Genomic DNA, 21,609 nt, shown 5'->3' with positions numbered 1-21,609 from the left:
AGGTTCCTGGATCTTCCCGGGCCAGCAGGAGCCTGGCCCTCCCCCAGTGCCTGTGGCCTGAGCTCACATCAGGCACAGGCCCAGAGGGCTGGCTAAGTTTAGAGATGCTGTCATCCAGCACCAGTCAGATGCCCGAGTGACAAGGCTTCTTCTCACTGTTTTTTGTTTGCGAAGACACTTCGCAGCAGAGGCTGGTTCAACAGAGGTGGCCTGGCCAAAGCCGCATTTCTGCTGGGGTCCTGAAATTTAGGGGAGGCCGCCAACCATGAGCTGGGCATTGGCAGTCACTTTAATTTCGAAGCTTACTTCTCAGCAATGTGAAAGCTGAGATCCAGATGTGACAGCTTTTATTTTCTAAGTAGGTTTTATCTCTTTGACATCTTTATTGAGATTTAATTCATATACCAAACAATTCACCAATTTAGAGTATATAATTCAGTGGTTTTAAATATATTGAGAGTTGCACATCTATTACCACAATCTAAGTTTACAACATTTTCATCACATCAGAACTAAACTTCTGTCCATTAGCAGTCACTGCCCATCCTCTTTCCATCCATCCTCCTTCCAGTTTCTGTCCTACAGGTTTGCCTTTTCTGGACATTTCATAAAAAGGGAATTAAACAACATGTGGCCTTTTGTGACTGGCTTCTTGCACTGAGCATGATGTTTTTAAGGTTCATCCACATTTTAGCATGTGTCAGTGCTTATTAGTATTTCACTGCTTTTTATGCCTGAATAATATTCCACTGTATGGATATAACACATTTTCCTCATCCATTCATTAGCTGGTGGACATCTGAGCTGTTTCTACTTTTTAGCTATTATGGACAATGCTGCTATGAACCAGTTTTTGTGTGGACATATGTTTTCGTATCTCTTGGGTATATACCTAGGAATAGAACATTTTGAGGACCCACAATTTCCCTAGTAGCTGTGCCATGTTACATCCTCACCAGCAATGAATGGGCATTCCAACTTCACGTCCTCACCAACACTTGCTATTATCTGTCTTTTTGATAATAGTCATCCTAGTAAGAGTGAAATGGCATCTCATGATGGTTTTGAATTGCATTTCCATAATGATGCCAAAATCTTTTCACGTGCTGTGGGCTATTTGTTACCTATTTTAGAGAAAGGTCTAAGTCCTTTGCCCATTTTTTAATTAGGTTGTTTCTTCTACTGTCAGGTAGTAAAAGTTCTTAAAGTATTCTGAATACAAATTCCTTACCAGACACACGATTTGCAAATATTTTCTCCCATTCTATGGGCTACTCTATTCCACTTTCTCAATGGTGTCCTTTGAATACAAAAGTTTTCACTGTTAATGAAGCCCAACAGTAAAACTATTTTTCTTTTGTGTTTATGCTTTTGGTGTCATATCTAAAAAACCATTGCCTAATACAAAGTTGCAAAGATTTGCTCTTATGTTTTCTTCTAAGAGTTTTATGATTTTAGTTCCTACATTTAGATCTATTATTTATTTTGAAATAATTTTTGTATATGGTGTCAAGTACAGCTCCAACTTTGTTCTTCTGCATGTGGATACTCAATTGTTCATTTGTTGAATGGACCATTATTCTTCTCCATTGGAATTGTCTTGGCACCCTTGTAAAACATCAACTGACCACAGATGTATGGATTTATTCTACACTCTCAATCCTATTTCACTAATCTATATATTTATCCTTATGCCAATACCACACTGTCTTGATTGCTGTAACTGTGTAGTTAGTTTTGAAATCAGAACCTGTGAGTCCCTCCAACTTTGTTCTTCTTTTTCAAGATTGTTTTACTTATTTTGGTTCTCTTATATTCCTACGTGAATTTTAGGGCCAGGTTGTCAATTTTTGCAAAAAACGCAGCTGCAATTTTCATAGCAAAAATGTAGGTCGATTTGGAGTATACTACTATTTAACAATATTAAATCTTCCAATTCATGAACATGGGATGTCTTTCCATTAATTTAGGTCTTCCTTACTTTCTCTCAACAGTGGTTTGTGGTTTTCAATGTACAAGTCTTATACTTCTTTTATTAAATTTAGTATTATTTTATTTTTTAGATGCTATTGTAAATTGTTTTTCCTAATTTTATTTTGTTATTTTAAACTTCTAGTATAGTGAAATACAATGGATTTTTGTATATTGGTCTTATGTCTTGCAACTTTGCTAAATTCATTTTTTAGTTCTAATAGTTTTTAAAATGGATTTCTTAGGATTTTCTGTATACAAAAGCATGTAATCTGAAAAGAGAGGTAGCTACAACTATTTATTTCCAATCTGGAAGCTTTTATCTCTTTTTCTTGCCAAATTGCCCTGGCTAAAATCTCCTATACCATGTTACCTAGAAATAGAAAGAGCAGATACATTCAGTTTTCCAGTTTTCCACCATTAAATATGAGGTTAGCTGTGGATTTTTCATAAAGGTCTTTTATCAAGTTAAGGAAGTTCCTTTCTACTTGTCGTTTGTTGAGTTTTTATCATGAAAGAGTATTGGTTTTTGTTAAATGCTTTTTCTGCATCTATTGAAATGGTTCATATAGTTTCTATGTTTGTTCTATCAACATGATGCATTATATAGATTGATTTTTGTATGCTGAATGAACCTTTCATTCTTGGGATACATCCTACTTGTTCCTAATGTATAAATAATCCTTTTTATATGTTGCTAGATTTATTTTGCTAGTGTTTTGTTGAGGATATTTCATCTGCATTCATAAGTGACAACAGTCTGTAGTTTTGTGATATCTTTGGTTTTGGTATTAGGGTATTGCCGGCTTCACATAATGAATTGGAAAGAATTTCCTCCTCTTCTACTTTTTGGAAGTGCTTGTAAAAGACTGGCATTAATTCTTCTTTAAATGTTTGGTAGGAGTTACTAGTGAAGTTATCTGAGCCTGAGCTTTCCTTTGTGGGAAAATTTTAAATTACTAAGTCAATCTCTACTTGTTATTGGTCTATTCAGATTTTCTATTTCTTCTTGAGTCAGTTTCAGTAGTTTGTGTCTTTCTTTGTCCATTTCATCCAGGTTATCTAACTGGAGGGCACATAATTATTCATAGTTATTTCCTCATAATTTTTTTCTGTAAGGTTGGCAGTAAGGTCCCCTATGTCATTCCTGATTTTAGCAATTGGAATCTTCTTTTTTCTTGGCTTTACCATCCTTTTTATAATGGTAACCTTCCTCCTAACTGGCACTCCTGAGTCTTCTCAATTATTCCCAGAGGTATTAATCACCTTCTGCCCTATCATATAATTTGTTTACATTGCCTGCCTCTATCCAGCAGTATATAAGTTCCCCAAGGGCAGGCATCCTTGACTTCTTTGTTCACTACTGTTTTCCAAGCACCTATGGCACATGGTAAGTACAGTCAACCAGACTTGCTGAATAAATGAATAAGTCTTCAGGACAGCAAAAGAAATCAGGAACAGACAAAGACAACTATGACTGTAACTATTATCCTTAAAAGAAACCAGGAAAAATGAAAAACAAGCAAACAAAAAACAGTGATTTTGAAGCTCTGGCCCTGTGTTGTCCAATATTGTGGTCACTGTCACCATGTAGACATAAGAACCTGGTCCAAACTGAGATGTGCCATAAGGGTAAAATACACACCAGGTTTCAAGACATAATACAAAAAGGAATGCAAAATAGCTTAATAATTTTTGTTTTGATTACATGTTGAAATAATTTTTTTTTTTTTTGTACAGATGGGGTTTTGCCATGTTGCCCATGGTCTCTAATTCCTGGGCTCAAGTGATCCACCCACCTTGGCCTCCCAAAGTGCTGGGATTACAGGTGCGAGCCACTGCACCAGGGCTCTGAAATGATATTTTGGATATAAGGTTAAATAAATATATTATTAAAGTTCCTTTCACCTGTTTCTTTTTTCTTTAAGTACTAGAAAGTTTTAAATCACACACATGGCTCACCTTTGTATCACATTTTATCTCTTCTACCCATGGTGCTCTCGACAACTTGGGTAGGGTGGGTGGTGGGGTAGTAATGTCATTGTGAATGTAGAAAAAATGAAGGTAAACTTCAAATCCGTGCTTAGGTGGGCTCTGAAAGAACCAAGGGTTGTACGAAGGAGTGTGGGCTTAGGCAAGTGTCTGGCCTCAGATGCAGACTCCTCTGCAGAGTCTAGGTATGTAATGCCCATTGGAACCACCTGGGAGTTTTAAAAAAATGCTGACACCCCATTTCCCTAGTGTCTGGTTAAACGCAATGGGGCCTGAACACTCCTCAGGGGCTTCCCATGTGTGGTCGGGGCCAAGAACCATCCCCTGGTCATCTTCTTCGGGAGGGCCTGCTCCTAACCAGACTCATACTCTTTGCCCAGAAAGCCCCTAATGAATGGCCTGGATCAAATCCACAGATGCTGAGAATCAGACAGCACCTCAACAAACAAGAAGTCATGTGAACAACTTCATTAAGAAATGAGCTAAAGGTTGCAAGCCTCTTGGAGTCAAGCTCATGGCAGACATATAAGTGCTGACAGCCCTGCTACTGCATTTCACCAGGTGACAAGACTGTCTACCCAGACTGGACATCAGAATACACCCCCAAGACCTACCTGCAGAGCCACCCAATACCTCTTGTAAGGCCCTCATCTTTGATAGGGTGGGTGCGCCACTGCTCTGGGAAGCAGTCCCAGGTGCAAGGCCTGAGTGACCCAGACCATTGCTGAGCCACTGTGGAGCACCTACTGTGTGCCAGGCACTGTTCTCAGCACTTGAATTCAGGGTGTGTTGGGTGACAGAAGCAGGGCTCCTCAGCTCCTTGCTGGAAACGGCACTTACTGGGATGTGCTTGACACCCAGAGGGCATTACAGCAAAAGGCATAACACCCGCTGTACTTCATTGTCAGGGCGACAGCAGCTCCTGCCCTCCAGGCTTCTCTTGCTGCTCACAAAGTGGGGAAACAAGGACTGTGGGTCCCAAATTCCGCCCCTGTACAAGTGTGCCATTATGCTTCCTCCCATAAAATCTTCTTAAATCTTTGCCTGGTTGTTGCCAATCTGTTCTAGAAATTCAACAAAAGCTTCTATCTGGCTTAACAAAGAATCATAACTTTAGTTATTTTTGGATAATTATGTCAATACAAAAAGAACTATGTCCACCAGGAACTGAGCCCTCAACAAGTGACCCTCTAACCCAGGAGACAAAAGCCACCCAAAAGTTTGGCAGCTAGCAACACCACCTCTCTCTAACATAAAAGGATGTTTTCATTTTAAATAATTCAAATTTTTCTATGAATAAAATATACATTTCTATGTAATATGCCAATATGATAATTTTTTAAAAACCAAGTTGATACATAATGCATTTTTATGTTTCTACACTAGCAAAGTGACTTGCAGCTGTAAAAGATGCTTTAAAAATAATCAAATCAGATTCCATTTTTGTGGGGGAAGAGAGAATTAAATTTTTTGAAAATATATTTAAAATCTCCAGAAAGGCCACATCGCTTGCCTGGACCAGGGAGGTGGCACCACAGAACACAGGGAAATGGGAGTGGTCTTCCCAGGGACAGACATTGCACACTTCTCTCTACCTGGTCTCTTCTAGTAAATTACTGTTAAATTCTAGGGTGGCTCAATATAGACTCTTTAAAGGCCAATGGAGCAAAAATGAGGGAAACATCCCTGTTAGAATTTTTAAGTAGAAGACACAAAACCTAAACATTGCATATCTCTCCCCTTTGCTCTTGGGAATTCCTAGAAAGGGGGGATAGAAAGATGGGAATAGGTCCTTCAGTTCTTTCAAGTGAGAACTGAGACATACTCAGTCCTGTGGCCTTTGACCTTGGCAGGAGTCCACTTGCACCCACCTCCACAGGCCCAGCCCCTGCAGCTGGTCATGCTGAGAACACAGCTTTCCTTCACAACAGTTGGACCCTCCTAACAACCTTTCAGGCCCTGAGTTCAAATATAGCATCCTATTATACCCCATCACACTTGCTAGAGGATGGGTCCCAATTTTTGGTTTAAAAAATGTGGCCAACGCGTATGCAGACATTTCTCTGCTAAGAATTGGAAGGCACTTAGCTTTAAGAAAAGACTTACTGACACAGGGGGTCGTCATGAAAGTGTTGGGCAAACAGATTGCAGAATCACATATATGGTGATTCCATCTGTGTTTTGAAATCATATGTATCTGCTATATATGTAGATGTGTATATATGTACACACACACACACATATCCTCATACTGACATTAAAATTAAGAGGTCAGGTACCTCTGGAGAGTGAGGGAACTTGAGTGTAAACAAGTCACATTTTACTGCACGTACTTCTGTATTACTTGGGGGGTGTGTGTGTGTGTGTGTGTGTGTGTGTGTGTGTGTGTGTTTTACAAGATCATATTGCCCTGGTAATTTAATTAATAAAATAAAAATTTCCAGTCTTGTTGGTGTCATATGGACTCAGAGTATTGGTTGTCTTTGACGATGAAAGGAAATAACGTTTTCACAAAGGGGAACCTAGAGGTAGTGCCCTTGGTTTGGAAAAGCACAAATACATCATAGTGAGCAACTGGCCAAGGACAGGTACCCAAAAGCCTCAGGTCAGAGTAGACCACAAGCTGGCCATGAGTCAGCCAGTGGAGTTACAGCATTTTTGAAGCACAGAGTAGAGTAGGGTAATGAGCTTCCGAGAGGAGCAGAATGTGGATTCAAATCCTGACCCTGTGTGACCTTTTCTGAGGAATGGGGCTTCTCTGTGCCTCAGCTACCTCTCCTGTAAACTTGGGATGATTACAGTACCTACTTCACAGATCTAGCACGTTAATATAATAAGCACCATTTAAGCACTAGCAACTGTTACCAGAAAAGAAAAGAGTCCTGGTAGCAAGCATGCAGATATATTCTTAGCTCTCAGCAAAGTAGGTTATGGTATAAAAATACCATTAAATAGTAACTAAACTAGCATCACCTTAATGCACATCTTGCCAGCAATCTCAGCATGTGCGACTTCTTTTTAAACTACCCTACATTAAGGAATCAAGACCAGGAGGACTCTTGCTGGCCTCCTGGGAGCCAGGCCGGAAGGCAGAGGCCCACCCAACTCACCCCTTCCCCTCCTCGGGCCAGGCACTGGGGACACAGCCATGGGCAGAGGACCGGACCTCCGCCTCTCTGTGGGTAAGCTGTCCAGCACATCAGATGGAGCAAAGTGCCAGGGAGAAGACAAGTTGGGGGGGAGGGGCAGGGAGGCGTGGGGAGGCAAAAGGGGAGGGATGGGGGGCGTCTGGGACAGCCTGCTGAGCAGCCCAAGGGAGTAAGCTATGAGGGGTCAGGGGAAGAGAGGCAGCCTGGCCAAGGCCCCTGAGGCAGGGAGTGCCTGGTGTGCTCTGGGGAGGGAGAAAGCAAATACAATGATCCCTCCTCCTCCATTCCTCTCTTCCCTGGCAACCGGCTCAGAGCTTGGAGACTCAAAAATTGATTTGCTCTGAATTTCCTAAGTTTATCTATTAACTACCTAGCAGGCCATTCGCTGGTTCACAGTGTGCCTCTCGGCAGAAGGCATCCGCCAGCTGACAGTGATGCCCCCGCTAGCAGTCAGGCCACACACGCCCCAGGATACAGCCTGCTCTCTGGCGACTGGGGTACCACTGGATGGAGTCAAGGACATATCAAGGTCAGTTTTGGGCCTATCTGAGGTTTAGTGGGAGAGATGGAAGGGGTAGGAGATGCCCTGGACTGGAGTTCAGGGGCCCTTCTCGCTTCCTGGGCTTGGGCAAGTTGCCAGCCTTTCCTGAACTTCAGTTCTTTGTCTGTAAAATGGGGCTGGGGAGAAGGGCCTTTCTGGACAATTCGAATCAAATAAAATCAAACATTTAAAGTAATGTACACATTAGGTGTTGTTACAACATGGCCCACAAGCCCTAGCTGCCATCTCCCCCAGAAAAGGAGGGGCCCATGAACCCCTGAAATGATATCCAAAACCTCGTGGGAGATGCTTTTTTCTAGGGAGATCTCCATGTTTGAAAAGAGACAACTCCCCAAAAATGGAAGATTCATGAGGATGAATGCAAAATGTGAGACCTCTTCCTACCCGACAAACGGTCGACACTGACAACCTGTCAACACTGACAACCTACCAACCCTACGAATGGCAGCATCCAGGGGAAGGGGCGGCCCCCACACTGCTGTGCGAGTGGACACAGCAGGGAGAGTGGCGGCACCTACAGAGAGACAGGCGGACCCTCCTCGGCAGCCCCACTGCCAGGGACACACCTTAAAGAAACTCTCACACCTGCACCCCAGACGCACTCAGGGCCCTGGCCGTGACGGTGCTGGCCACAGTGTGCTGGGTGACAATGGAACACAGGAGACAACCTAGATTTCTGTTGGGAGAGGGGCAGGCAGGACAGAGTTCACACTACAGGTCGCCATGCAGGAGCCCGCAATTAAACACATCAACAAGCACAGGTGCCAACAAGACTGCTGAGTGAAAAGTACAAGTTCCAGGTTTTTTACGTAAAGTTAAGAAAAACACCCACACAAAAGAATCCTCTATATTAGTTATGGATACTTATATCCATGTGTAAATGTACCCAAAAGAGCCTGGGAGGAAAAAGACGAAAGCAGTAGTTGGAAGAAAATGGGTTACTTAATATTTCTTTGGAATACTTCTTATAATTTTTTGTAAAAAAGGACTTAAAGCCAAAATGACAAAAGATTAACCATTTTCAATTCTGGGTAGAAGAGATACTATGTTCATTTTATTATTCCTGGGATTTTTCTGGATCTTTAAAGTTTATCGAATATAAAAAAATTAAAACTGCACTGTTGGCTGGGCCATGCCAGGCTGAGGGCTTCCCTGCCTTGCTCTGTAACTGCTCCCACATGGGCCACCAGGCTAGTGTCTGTGAGAAGTGTCAGGCTGAGCAGGGAAGGGCACACACTCTCTATAGAACTGGGCAGGGCAGGGCCCCAGAAAGCGGCTCCTCTTGGCTGGCTGACCCTGCTGCCCAGGCCTCCGGGGAAGATTCGGGAGCAGAGACAGCAGAAAAGGATGGGGCAAGGGAGGGGAAAGGCCAGTGGCCTCGTCACACATGAGCAGCTGTGGGCCTGAGGCCAAGTCCTTCCTTTGGGCAGGGAGCTCAGTGAGACCTGACTGGGTGCCAGTGGCTGCAGCTTTAAATAAACTTGGACATGTCCACCTGAGGCCAGGAAGCAACACCAACTGTGCCCCGGGCAGGCACTGTCAACAACCAGCCAACGTATCAACCAAGGGACCCCAGCGCTACAAAAGGGCTGAGTGCCCACAACTGAGCCCTGGCCTCAGACATCCCCCTTGGGTGCCCTGCTCTGCCCTCCCCGCTCCCTGACCCACCTCTATGGCACGGCTGCACCCCCTAGGAATCAGTCCCTTCCCTACCCCAGAGCCGCCACAGCATGGCAGTGGCAGGCCTTTGGCGTCCCCAGGGACCCGGCGCCTAGCAGGGCTCCAGGAAGGTGCACTGCGCTGAGCTGCCAGCTCCTGGCTTGGGCATCTCCTCTTGTCCCAGGTCACGGGGCTCCCCTTGATCCCAGGCTCCACTCCTCACCTCGCACTGCATGGCTCCCAGTGCTTTCGCTCAGGAGGCCACACTCCCTTCCAGCAGCGGCTCATTCTCCGGCTTCAGAGAGAAACCCAGCAGTCTTAGCCCCACCTGGTCTCCACCTCTGGAGCCACCTCTCTCAACCTCCCCCAGGCAGCCCCAAAGACCTTCACTCCCCAGTGTGGGTGGCACTGGCCAGGACATCCAGCTGTGCTGGAACTGGAGGCTCAGTGGGGAGCTGGCCACCCTGACACTGCCACTGGATGCAGGGAGGCTCGCAGCAAAGGGGAGAAGGAACAGCCAGAGTGAGCTGCAGGCTGAGGACACTGGGGTACATGGGAACGTCTTGAAAGTGGCTTCTTTGGGGAAGACCAGGGACACCTGCTGTGAGGGCCTCTGTGCTTCTGGGCACAAGCAGAGAAGACGACAAGAAGGCCCCTGAGGAAAGACTGACTTCCCACTGCCGCTCTCTTCCTCTGAGAACCAGGCACATTAACTGCTACCCACCTGCCCTTCCAGCGGCCAGGACACCTCTGGAGGCCAAGAGGACAGGCAGGGGTAGATCTGTGCATCTGAGGGGTGAAGACGGGGGAGCCAGCCACCCACTTAGGGATCCCCATGAAGGGGGCTGGGCCTGACCCCTCCCTCGAGGTCTCAGCTCTGGGGTGCTCTCCAGACCCATCCAAGGAAGGGTCCCCCAGCCGGCCTGGCCCCTCACCCCACCGATCCAGCATGGGCTTCTTGCACAGGGCTGAGCGCCACATCTCCACCCCCTACCCAAATCCTCTCCACACGTGCAGGGAGAAGTGGGGAATGAACACACCCCCACACTCCTCCAGCTCCGCACTCCACAATTATCAATGATCAGCGTCCCTCACCCACCACAAGGTTTCACCAGACACTTATTTAGTAAAGGAAAAAAAGAATCAGTGCTGGATGTGTAAGAGGAAATCTCGCCAGCACCGCCAGCGCCCCCACCGCCTGCACTGAAGGGACGGAGGAGGATGGGGGAGGACGGAGGAGGATGGGGCTCTGGCCCAGTCAGGCTGGAGATTCGGGAGTTCTGAAGCTAGCCCTGGGGATGCCAGGTGCAGCCACCTTGATTCTCAGACGGGAGACCCCAGGCCAGACAGGAGGCCCCTGAGGCGTTCCCCATCTCTGACCCCAGTGGCAAAGCCGGGTCTGGGGGACCCAAACCAGACCTTCGCCCCACACTGCTCATACTGCTGAGCAGAGAACGGGAGCCACAGCACCTGTTCCCCGTGAGGTCCCACTTCAAACAAACCTTCAAAGCCCCTTCCCCTTTAGAGTGCCCCCGCCAACGGTCCAAAATCCAGCCCCCACCCACCTCGATGACCCTGAAATTTGCAACCCAATCAGGATCTTAATCTCTCCCCCCTATCCCCATGACCTGATCCAGGCTCCCTGACCTCGTCCTCCCCACACCTCCAAATTCCTGTTTCCAGAAGAATCTGGGGGAAAATCCTCCAGAACCCAGATTCCCCAGGAGACCTACAGCAGAGGCTCTCCCACGCCGGCACCCCCCGCGCGGATGGGGCCACGCGCAGGAGCAGGCGCAAGCAGGTCCCGCCACCCCCGCCGCCTGCCGCTCGGGTGGGGGTGGGGACAGCGTGCCCGCGTCGGGGGACGACCCTCTGGGGCCGCAGCCGACCCCTCCTGGCGCTCCAGGCCCGGCGGCCGCCCCCGCGCGCCCCTCCTCTCTGACCTCCCCGCCGCCAAATGCGTCACGTCTGCCGGGAGCTCCGGGGACACCTGCTGCCGCCCCCGCCGCGCCAAGTCGCGAGCCCAGAGCCCCGGCCCGGCAGCCGCGCTGGGCAGAGCTGGAGAGGGCCGCGCGCGCTGAGGTCCGGCGACCGGGCCCGGGGCCTGGGGCTCGGGGGTCGGGGCCGCGCGGGGCCGTGCGCTTGGGCCCGGAGCCCAGAGAAGCCGGCAGCGCGCGGGGCCGCAGTGCGCCCGGAGCCGGCGGCGCTGAGGGTCCCGGAGGTCCTGGCCCTCTGGGGTCCCCGGCCCAGCCCGCGCGTGCCGCGGCTCTTACTTGCCAATATCCTCGTAGAGCTGGTACTCGTCGGTGAAGCGGGTGCAGGTCACCGTGGTGGCCATGGCGGCGGCGGACGGGCTCGGCGTGCGCTCGGCTGCGCTCGGGCGGCGGCGACTCCGGCTCCCGCTCGCGGGCACGGCGGCGACACGGGCGCGGGCGCGGGAGACACCTCGGCTCGCGGCGCCAGGCGGGGGCCGGGCTGGGCTGCGCCTGGCGGCGAGCGCACGCGAGATCTGCTCGCTCCGTCCTCGCCAGGAGCGCGCCGCACACCTACGCGCGGGGAGGCGCGGGCGCCGCTGTCACCGCCGCCGCCGCCGCGCCCGCCCCGCCCGCCCGCCGCCCCCTGCACGCGCCTTCCCCGCGCCCTGCACACGCTGCTCCTGCACCCGCACCCGCACGGAACCCGCGCCCTGCATCTGCACACGCGCCCTGCACACACACCCGTGGCCCGCACCCGCAACGCACCTGCACCTGCACCTGCACACACACGCGCGCCCGCCCCCGCACCCCGCACCCCGCACACACACCCGCGCCCTGTACTGACGCCTTCATTCTGTACCCGCACCACGCCCGCACCTCGCGCACGCAGGCCACTTGCTGCTGGCGACCCCTCGCTCTCACATAACACAGAAGAGTGCACATAATGAACGCAGCCTCTCTCCCTCGAAGGCCCACCTAGCCTGACAGCAGGAGGGGACTGGGGCCCACATGGAGGCCGAGGGCTCATGTGCTGCCCTCCACAGGACTCATTCCTCACACCCTCAGGAAGAGATGCTGCCAGATCCCTCCTGCCCAGTCTCCATCAGCCACACATGTCACAAAGGCTGCCTGGCCAGGAGGAGCCGCCCAGAAGGCCGGACATACACACTGGGACACTAGCATGAAAAAGTGAAGGGGTGGGGCCTGCTCCCTCACCTTGGTCCCAGCCCCTCCCTTCCCCCTCACTTCTCCAGAGAACGGTTGCTGGGGTGTCTGGAATGGAGGTCCCAGGAGGCGACATTCGGAGTCCAGGCCAAGGGACCCTGAGCCAGGGAAACAGGGGCTGCTCCATCAGCAATTTGGGGGGCCTGAGAGCTCATAACCACCCTGCTCAGGTAAGGGTACACATTCTCCCCTTTTCCAGCATGGTCCACCTGTCTGCCCCCTGCTTTTGCCTAGAGGAAGAGAGCCCACACACCCCAACCCCCTCTTGAAAGCCGTCCTGGAGGCCAAGGAGGAGGAGAGTGCAGGGAAGCAGGCAGGAGGCAGGGCCGACCCGGTTTCCCACAAAACAGCCTTCCCTGAGGCCTGGCACCAGGGCTGCTGTCCAGAACCAGAACCAGGACTTTAGACCACTGGGCTCCAGCAACCCCACACTCTCCTCTGACAGGGTCTATCCTGGGCAGGCTCTGAGGAGGGGGTTTCCAGCAGCCAGCTCTGGATTTGGGTCACGCTGCTGCCCTGACATGACCTCCTTACTGCTCCCCAAGGACCAATTCTGGGCCTATCCTGCTTATCCCTCTCACCTCGTGGCCAGCCCAGAGCAAGCCCCAGAAGCCACAATAAATGTTGTGTGGATAAGGGAGGGGATAAAGGGATTCTGAGTGCCAGCAGCCAGGGCCCTTCTGGGCCAGGATGCATTTGGCATAGGACTGCTGGGCAATTAGTAGACCACACGGCAACAAGTCCCTGCCATCGACCCACCTGCACCCAGAAGACACTAGAGGACAAGAAACTCTCAGGCCAAAGGCAAATGCTGGGCCAGCTGGGGAAGTCCCCAGCTGAGGAGGCAGAGGGATCCTGACCTTGACTTCAGCAGGACCATAGCAGGAAGGGAGACCCCATCCATGTCAGACTTGGACTCAGAGAACCCTGGGCCATCCTAACAGACAGACTGGCATGGACTCGAGAAAGGACTGGAGGCCAAGTCTGAGGTTTGTTCTTGGCGTTGTGTTTAACCCCACAGGAGTTTCTTCCAGCACCTGCTGGAAGCATCCGCACTTTCCCTTTCTGAGCTCTGGAAAGACGAGGTAGGGCCACACAATAGAATACAAATAACAAGCCAAGCACAGTGGCTCACGCCTGTAATCCCAGCACTTTGGGAGGCCAAGGTGGGTGGATCACCTGAGGTCAGGAGTTTGAGAGCAGCCTGGCCAACATGGTGAAACCCCGGCTCTACTAAAAATACAAAAATTAGCCGGGTGTGGTGGCCCATTGCCTATAATCCCAAATGAGAATCGTTTCTACCTGGGAGGTAGAGGTTGCAGTTAGCTGAGATCAAGCCACTGCACTCCAGCCTGGGTGACAGAGCAAGACCCTGTCTCAAGAAAAAGAATACAAATAACAAGACAAACAAAAGAAAATTGCACCCCTCTGTAAGTTGGACTCTTTGCAGGCTACTATGAAACCACACACACTCCTACCAGCATGTTCAGGAGATGATAAAGTGGTGCTGGCATCCTAATGACAGCTGACACTGATTGTGCAGTTTACATGTACTATCTCATTTAATTCTGAAACAATCCTATTAAGCATGTACTATTATTATCCCCATTTTACTTGATGGGATAATGGAGAGACAGAGAGGTACAGTAATTTACCCACAGTCACACAGCCATGGAATGACTATGACTCAAACCCCAGTGTCCCATAAAACCTCCTTTGCCTTACACACACACACACACACACACACACACACACACACACACACACACAAACACACACATACCAACAAACACATCCATACAAACAGACCCACACTTACACGGCTTCCTGGAGCCCTGAGTGGTGGACATGGCAGCACACTCGGTAGTCTTTTATAAGGTCATCTTTCTTGGTTTTTGTTTTTTGTTTTGTTTTTTGACATGGAGTCTCACTCTGTTGCCCAGGCTGGAGTGCAGTGGCACAGTCTCAGCTCACTGCAACCTCCATCTCCTGGGCTCAAGCAATTCTCCTGCCTCGGCCTCCCGAGTAGCTGGGATTACAGGCACCCGCCACCCTAATTTTTGTATTTTTAGTAGAGATGGGGTTTTGCTATATGGGCCAGGCTGGTCTTAAACTCCTGACCTCAGGTGATCCACCCACATCGGCCTCCCAAAGTCCTGGGGTTACAGGCATGAGCCACTGCACCCGGCTGAGGTCATCTTTCAAAAGTTCAGAAGCTGCCCAGGACCAGGGTTACACAAGAATGTGGGGTCACTAAGAGATGCAATTTTAGATTCATTGTATCCTGTACTTCTCCCCGTCTTTTGTACCTGTTAGCACCTGGGACCCCCAGGCAGTCCCTCCTCCGAGCTGAAGTATTAGAGGTATGAAGTGGAGCTACCCTGGCGAGCACAGGAAAGTTGGCATGATTGGGCACCAGACAGTGGGGAAGGACTGGGCTATCAGAGGCAGCCAGAATGTCCCTACCCAGACAGCCTGACCCCACACAGACACTCAAAAAACAACCCACTCCCCACCCTCAGACCCAGAGGGCTTCTCCCTAGCAGAGGGAAATGGCTAGAAGGGAGAAAGTCTTCCAGCCATGACCTCTGGTCCCAGATTCCAGAAGCCCTCTCATCTGGTTTTGGCTCTGGTCAGAGAGGCCCAGACTTCCCCCTCTTCTCACCCCTACCTTCAGGAAGGGCCCACTTTCACCCCCACCCCCGTGTCATCTCTGCCTCCCACCTTGTCCTTTCAAGCTTGCTTTCGTAAACGAGGAGGGCTCTCCCTCCCAGGTGGCAGCTGGGGAGGGTGTGGGGAATATCAGTTCTGGGAGGTTATTGTTAGGACAGTCACCATGGCAACAAGCATCACATCTGCAGAGCCAAAAGTGCTGCACATGGGGTTCATTATCCCAAAGAAAGCCACGCCTTCCCTGTCCCCCTCACCTCCAGGGACTGCTGTCATGTGGGAGGGTGTCACCACACTTCCTCTCTCAGGCCCAGCCATCCACCAGGGAGAGCAGTCTGTGGTTCCCAGAGCAGGAAGACCCTAGTCCATCCATCTCCCATCATTTGGCCCTTGACATGGCACTCCTTACAGTACACAGTGGCAAGCACATGGAGTGGCTATGGTGATGATGGTGATTATAATGATGGTAATGATGGTGATGGTGGTGGTAGTAGTGATGGTGGTGATGATGATAGTGATGGTGGTGGTGGTGGTGATTATGATGGTGGTGGTGTCAACGGTGGTGTCAATGGTGGTTGTGGTGGTGATAGTGGTGATGATAATGATGGTGTTGGTGATGGTGTTGGTGATGGTGGTGGTGATGATGGTGGTGGTGATGGTAATGGTGGTGGGGATGGCGATGGTGGTGGTGGTTATGATAATGATGGTAATGGTGCTGGTGGTGGTGGTTGGTAGTAATGGCGGTGGTGATAGTTGTGTCAGTGGTGGTGGTGTCAATGGTGGTGGTGATGGTGGTGATGATAATGGTAATGATGGTGTTGGTGACCATGATGGTGGTGGTAATGGTGGTGGTGATGGTGATGGTTATGATGGTAATGGTGGTGGGGATGGCGATGGTGGTGGTGGTTATGATAATGATGGTAATGGTGCTGCTGGTGGTGGTTGGTAGTGATGGCGGTGGTGATAGTTGTGTCAGTGGTGGTGGTGTCAATGGTGGTGGTGATGGTAATGATAATGAAGGTGTTGGTGATGATGATGGCGGTGGTAATGGTGGTGGTGATCATGGTGGTGATAATAATGATGGTGTTGGTGACGATGATGGTGGTGGTGGTGGTGGTGATCGTGATGCTGCTGATGGTGGTGGTGGTGGGGATGGTGATGGTAGTGGTGATAATAATGATGGTATTGGTGACAATGATGATAGTGGTGATAGTGATGGTGATGATGAAGGCCATAGCTACAATTTACAATTCACTCACCACATGCCCAAAACCATTCTAAAAGTCCAACATCCACCATTTTGAATAAACTTCATAGCATTATCATTACCTCCCTTTTACAAATGAGGAAATCGAGACACAGACTCTAACTGGCCTCAGGTCAGACAGCTAGTTTAGTATTGGCATCTCGATCTGTCTGACTTTGTGGCTGGTTCCTTTAACCACCGTGTTCTGCTCAAGGTGTCCACCAGCCTTCTTTGTGCGGTTACTGTGTGCCCGTCTCTGCCCAGGCACTCAGTCACATCAGGGAATGAGATGGACAAGGATTCTGCCTTTGCAGAGCTTGATAACAAGCAACAAGGATGCATCTAGTACCGATGTTGTATGTAGATTAAAACAAAGTGGTGTGCTGCAGAGTGATAGGGTGGCAACTTCAGAGTGGAAGTCCACGGAAGACCTTTCTGAGGAGGTGATGTCTAAGCTGAAGTCTGAATGACACAGAGAGGCTACCCTTGAGAGGAAAAGGGCAGGGTGTTGGCAGAAGAGGCTGCCATGCAAAGGCCCTGTGGCAGGCACTGCTGGTGTGTTTAGGGAATGAAGAGGGTGGGAAAGAGGCTGAAGCAGTCAGACCCCACAAGGGCATTTTGTCAGTGGCTTATTGGCAGATTCGCCTGAGTCCTCCAAGGGATTTGGAACCACCTTGATGACTAACAAGCAAAGTGATAAAGCCAACTAACCAGTGCGGCCCTGGCTGGAAGCAGTGTCCGCAGGCCTGGCTCAGAGGCACAGCCCGAGAACACAGGGTGAGAACCCCCTAGACTTCCTCCCTTTTCACCAGGCATCCAAGCATAAGGTGGACACCAGCACCTGTCCCAGAGATACTGTGCCCTTGGGCAAAGGGAGGGAAGCGAGAGCAACCCCTGCTAAGTCTGCTGCCAGGCTGAGGCTCTGGGCCACCCCCCTGCTGGCTGGGGTTCCCTGGAGCATCCCTGGCACTGTCTGGCTGCCAGGTGAGGTGAACCCTTCCTGACTGACCCCACCTTAGCTGTCCTCATTGGTGTCACCTCCATCCTCCTGGAGTTGCCTCAGGCCCTAGGCGCTAGAAGTCCAGGCACTGTCCCAGCCCAGCCAGGCCCCCAGGTATATCTAGCAGCCAGGAGTAGTTAGGCTGAGAGAAGCAGGTCCCAGATGGCCTGTAAGTGGCTCCCAGATCCTCCTTCCCTGTAGTGGACACCAGGGATTTGTCATCATGGAAATGGCCTCCTAGCATGTGTCAGAAGACTCTGCACTCATGCCCCTTCCATCCCACCCTGTGTAGCATTCACCTGCAGGCACAAAGTCTGTGCTAAAGCAGGAAGCCTGGCTACCAGCCTGGAGTTCCCAGCATGGACACAGGCCTGTGTGCACCAGCCAGGGCTAATGCAAGGCAGCCTTTCCCCTAAGCATCAGGGGTGGCACCTGGGGTGATCGCAAAGCCCTTAGGAACCAAGCTGCCTCCAGTTTTCTGCTCCTGCATCTCGCGTTGGCCCTCTTCCTGGAGCTCTGACATGGAGATTTAGCTGTCACATCCATGTTCCCAGCAGCAGGATAGAGAAAGGGAGGGGGAATGGTGCTCACTGGTCAACTTTCTGCTACATGACCCCACTGACAGCTGAATCACATGATTTCATTTAGCTGCAAGGGAGGCTGGGCTGTGGGGTGTCTATGACTGAAGAAGTGGAGAAGGACGCTGGGGAAAATGTGGTTTTTGCCGCCTCGTCCATGCAGTGCCTCACTCATTCTCTGGCCCTCGCTGCTAAGGAACCAAAGTCCAGGGAGCATAAGACAGCTGTTTCTGGGTTCTGCCTTGTGATAGGAGCTTAATATCTAACTGCTGTTAGGGTTACTATTGTTGACAGATGCAAAACACTATAAAAGAGAATGTGCATAAATACGGGACAGCCACTTTGGAGAACTGTTTGACAGTTTATTATAAAGCTAAACAAATACCTTCCCTATGACCCGGCAATTCCTCTTAGGCTTTTACCCCAAAAAAGTAAAAACATATATCAGGAAAAGAAAAAGAGGCCGGGTGCAGTGGCTCACGCCTGTAATCTCAACACTTTGGGAGGCTGAGGCAGGCGGATCGCCTGAGGTCAGGTGTTCAAGACCAACCTGGCCAACATGGTGAAACCCCATCTCTACTAAAAGTTTAAAAGTTAGCCTGGCGTGGTGGTACACACCTGTAATCTCAGCTACCCAGGACGCTGAGGCACAAGAATCGCTTGAACCTGGGAGGCAGAGGTTGCAGTGAACCAAGATTGCACCACTGCACCCCAGCCTGGGTGACAGAGCAAGACTCTATCTCAAAAAAAAAAAAAAAAAAAAAAAAAAAGGAAAAGAAAAACAAAGAAAGAAACTTGTACAAGAGCATTTACAGTAGCTTTACTCACAGTAGGTGAAACTGGAAACAATGTATTAATGTCCATAAACAGGAATGCAGGTAAACAAATTGGCACATATAAATTAAAAAGAATAACTACTAGTACACTCAACAACATGGATAAATTGCTCAGACATGAGGTTGAACCAAAGAAGCCAGACACAAAGAATACACATTGCATAATTCCATTTCTACACATTCTAGAACTAATCTATGGTTCTAGAAATCAGAAAAGTGGCTGTCTCTGCAGAGGGTTGGGGTGGTGCCGGGATTGGCTTGGAGGAGCCCAAGGGAATTTTCTGGGATGTTAAAATGTTCTGTATATTTTCTGTGGCTACACAAGGGTGTACATTTGTCAAAAACCTGGCAAACTGTACCCTTAAAATCAGTGTGTTTTATGTAAATGTAATTTACATGTAAGTTTCATGTAATTATGTATGTAAAGTATACCTCAACTTTAAAATGACATGAAATGTATGTTCATATGCCATATGGAGAATATACTTTTTTCAGTCATATGGAAGAGCCTTAGCAATAGACCAAGTACTAGGAGACAAAGGAAATTGGAAAAAAAAAAAAATTCTACAAAAGCAGGAATCACTGCAATAAAATTAAAAAGAAATAACTAAAGGAAAGCCAAATAAATCCGTTCAGCAGGAAATTTACATGACAGAACGTGGAGACTACAGAGATGAAACTTAGAAACAAACACGCCCAGGCTGGAATGCAGTGCCATGATCTCTGTGTTACAAGCCTGGCCAAAGCCACGCTCGGAGGAGATGTCACAGGCCATCGTGCCCTTATCACAAAGCAGACAAGACTGAAAATAAACTAAGGCTTACCACTCAAGAAGCTAGACATGAAGAGCGAAACAACCCCAAGAAAGGTGAAGGGATGAGTATGATAATGCCAAACAGAAATTAATGAAAGAAAAACAATCAGTGCCACAACTAATCAGTAATACAAACTGCTAGATCTTTAAAAAAAAAAATTTTAAAGAGTAAAATAGACAAACCTGACAAGTCTGGTCAGCAACAAAAAACAAGCCAAAAAATAGGTATAAAAGAGGCAACATAAAATAAAGAAATAAAGATTGGCTGGGCGCAGTGGTTCACGCCTATAATCCCAGCACTTTGGGAGGCCGAGGCGGGTAGGTCATCTAAGGCCAGGTGTTTGAGGCCAGCCTGGCCAACATGGCGAAACCCTGTCTCTACTAAAAATACAAAAGTTAGTCAGGCATGGTGGTGGGTGCCTGTAATCCCAGCTACTCGGGAGGCGGACGCAGGAGAATCGTTTGAATCCGGGAGATGGAGGTTGCGGTGAGCTGAGATGGTGCCACTCCACTCCAGCCTGGGCGACAGAATGAGACTCCATCTCAACAACAACAACGACAACAACAACAAAAAAGGCAGGGGGGAAACCCTGACAAGAAGATGAAGCTGGGCCTCTCCACCGCCAGGGCCCGCTCTGCAGCCACCCAGGGACCCAGCCTCTCTGGCCCCAGATACCAAGGAGAGCTTTTCACATTTAAAGGCACAGCAAGTTCAGAAACACTGGTAGGGTGTTTTTCTCTTTTGTTTTTGCTTAGTTTTGTCCCATGTCTGTGAACTTAGATGATGTCAAGCATCCGTGCAGGTTCAAGAAGGGCCAGTGCTGAGGCTGCCCTGCAGCTCTGACCAATGGAGAACGAGGGCCACTCAGATTTCTCCCCTCCTTGAGGCACATCTGCAGGACCCAATGCAATGCCGGTGGAGCAGGCCAGGAAGCGCCATGGGTTTTGTAAGACAGCCTGCGCTGGGTACTGGATGCCCTGTGGGCTCAGTTATTCAGGGTTTCAGAGGAAAGAAGGAATTTGTAATAAAGATATGCACAGCAGTGCTATTTATAACCGAGAAAACTGGAAACAACCCAAATCGTCCCCCGCAGGGGACTGGCCTGGCAGAAACAACGGAGCGAGTGGATGGAGATGTGGGGCCACGTGACAAGTGGGAAGGGAGAAAGCTCCGTGGATACAGAGCCTTCTGCGTGGGGGACGCCAAATATAATGCAGTTTGTACACAGCCACCGTAATTATGGAAAGCTACACGCATGGACATACTTACAGGTGTCAGGCAACAGCAAGCAGAAAATAGCCAGGGCGATTACAGTCAGAGCCAGCATTTCTTGAGTGCTTCCTGTATGCCAGACATGTTATTACCAGCAGCATTTTGCAAATGAGGACACTGGGGCCCTGAATGGTTAAGTAACTTGCCTGAAGACAAACAGCAGTAGGGAAGGAGGTAGGAGGCTGGCTGGCATCCAAGGCCTGCTATCACCAGCTCTATGCCAGCATGCCTCCCCCTACCCCTGGTCCTGGCCAGGCCTGGGGGCGGCAAGAAACCACCTGCAAATGCAACTCTGTTCTAATTGCACAGGGGTCAAGATGATGCAAACAGCGCTTGCAGCTCATGGGGCCTTCCTCCCAGAGAGGTGACTCCTACGCTCTGAGTTCCACTGCCTCCCCCACCAGAAATGCTGGTGTGGGTAGAATGGAGTGGGAGGCAGCACATCTTAAAGCTGCATTTTCTCCCCCTGGAGAGTGTTGTACGCACTCCCTCTGTCCTTCAGGGATTCCCCTCGGTTGACTCTGAAGCAGGCGCCGCCCTTGGGGCCCTTTCTCGGAGATGACCCCAGCTGCCTGGAGTGCAGGGTCTCCCACTCTGACACTCATCCCTTGGTTGCTAGATGCTCCCTTGGTCCTAGAGTCCTGGTAACCCTGGAAAGC

The 21,609-nt window shown here is 49.7% G+C and overlaps 2 protein-coding genes across 39 annotated transcripts in view; one reads left to right on the top strand and one right to left on the bottom strand.

The window, feature by feature from the left end:
- CAMK2B (calcium/calmodulin dependent protein kinase II beta) overlaps positions 1 to 12,465 on the bottom strand; it is a 109,754-nt gene extending 97,289 nt beyond the window's left edge. For 27 of the 38 annotated variants that reach the window (XM_015133620.3, XM_077996861.1, XM_028845822.2 and 24 more), the window contains exon 1: positions 11,607 to 11,844. In XM_015133620.3, coding sequence (XP_014989106.3) covers positions 11,607 to 11,671 — 65 coding nt within the window. In that variant the 5' untranslated portion in view covers positions 11,672 to 11,844. Of the gene's footprint in view, positions 1 to 10,996; positions 11,093 to 11,606; positions 11,845 to 12,074; positions 12,125 to 12,185 lie in introns of those variants that run through there. The other 11 variants (XM_028845824.2, XM_077996880.1, XM_077996881.1 and 8 more) reach the window with 6 other exon arrangements.
- OGDH (oxoglutarate dehydrogenase) overlaps positions 1 to 21,609 on the top strand; it is a 474,703-nt gene that overhangs the window by 85,578 nt on the left and 367,516 nt on the right. The window lies entirely within an intron of this gene.

This window comes from Macaca mulatta, chromosome 3, assembly GCF_049350105.2.
Source record: "Macaca mulatta isolate MMU2019108-1 chromosome 3, T2T-MMU8v2.0, whole genome shotgun sequence".
In the NCBI taxonomy this organism is placed as follows: domain Eukaryota; kingdom Metazoa; phylum Chordata; class Mammalia; order Primates; family Cercopithecidae; genus Macaca; species Macaca mulatta.
The sequence above is the reverse complement of the archived record's forward strand: the minus strand, read 5'-3'. Positions and strand labels throughout refer to the sequence as shown.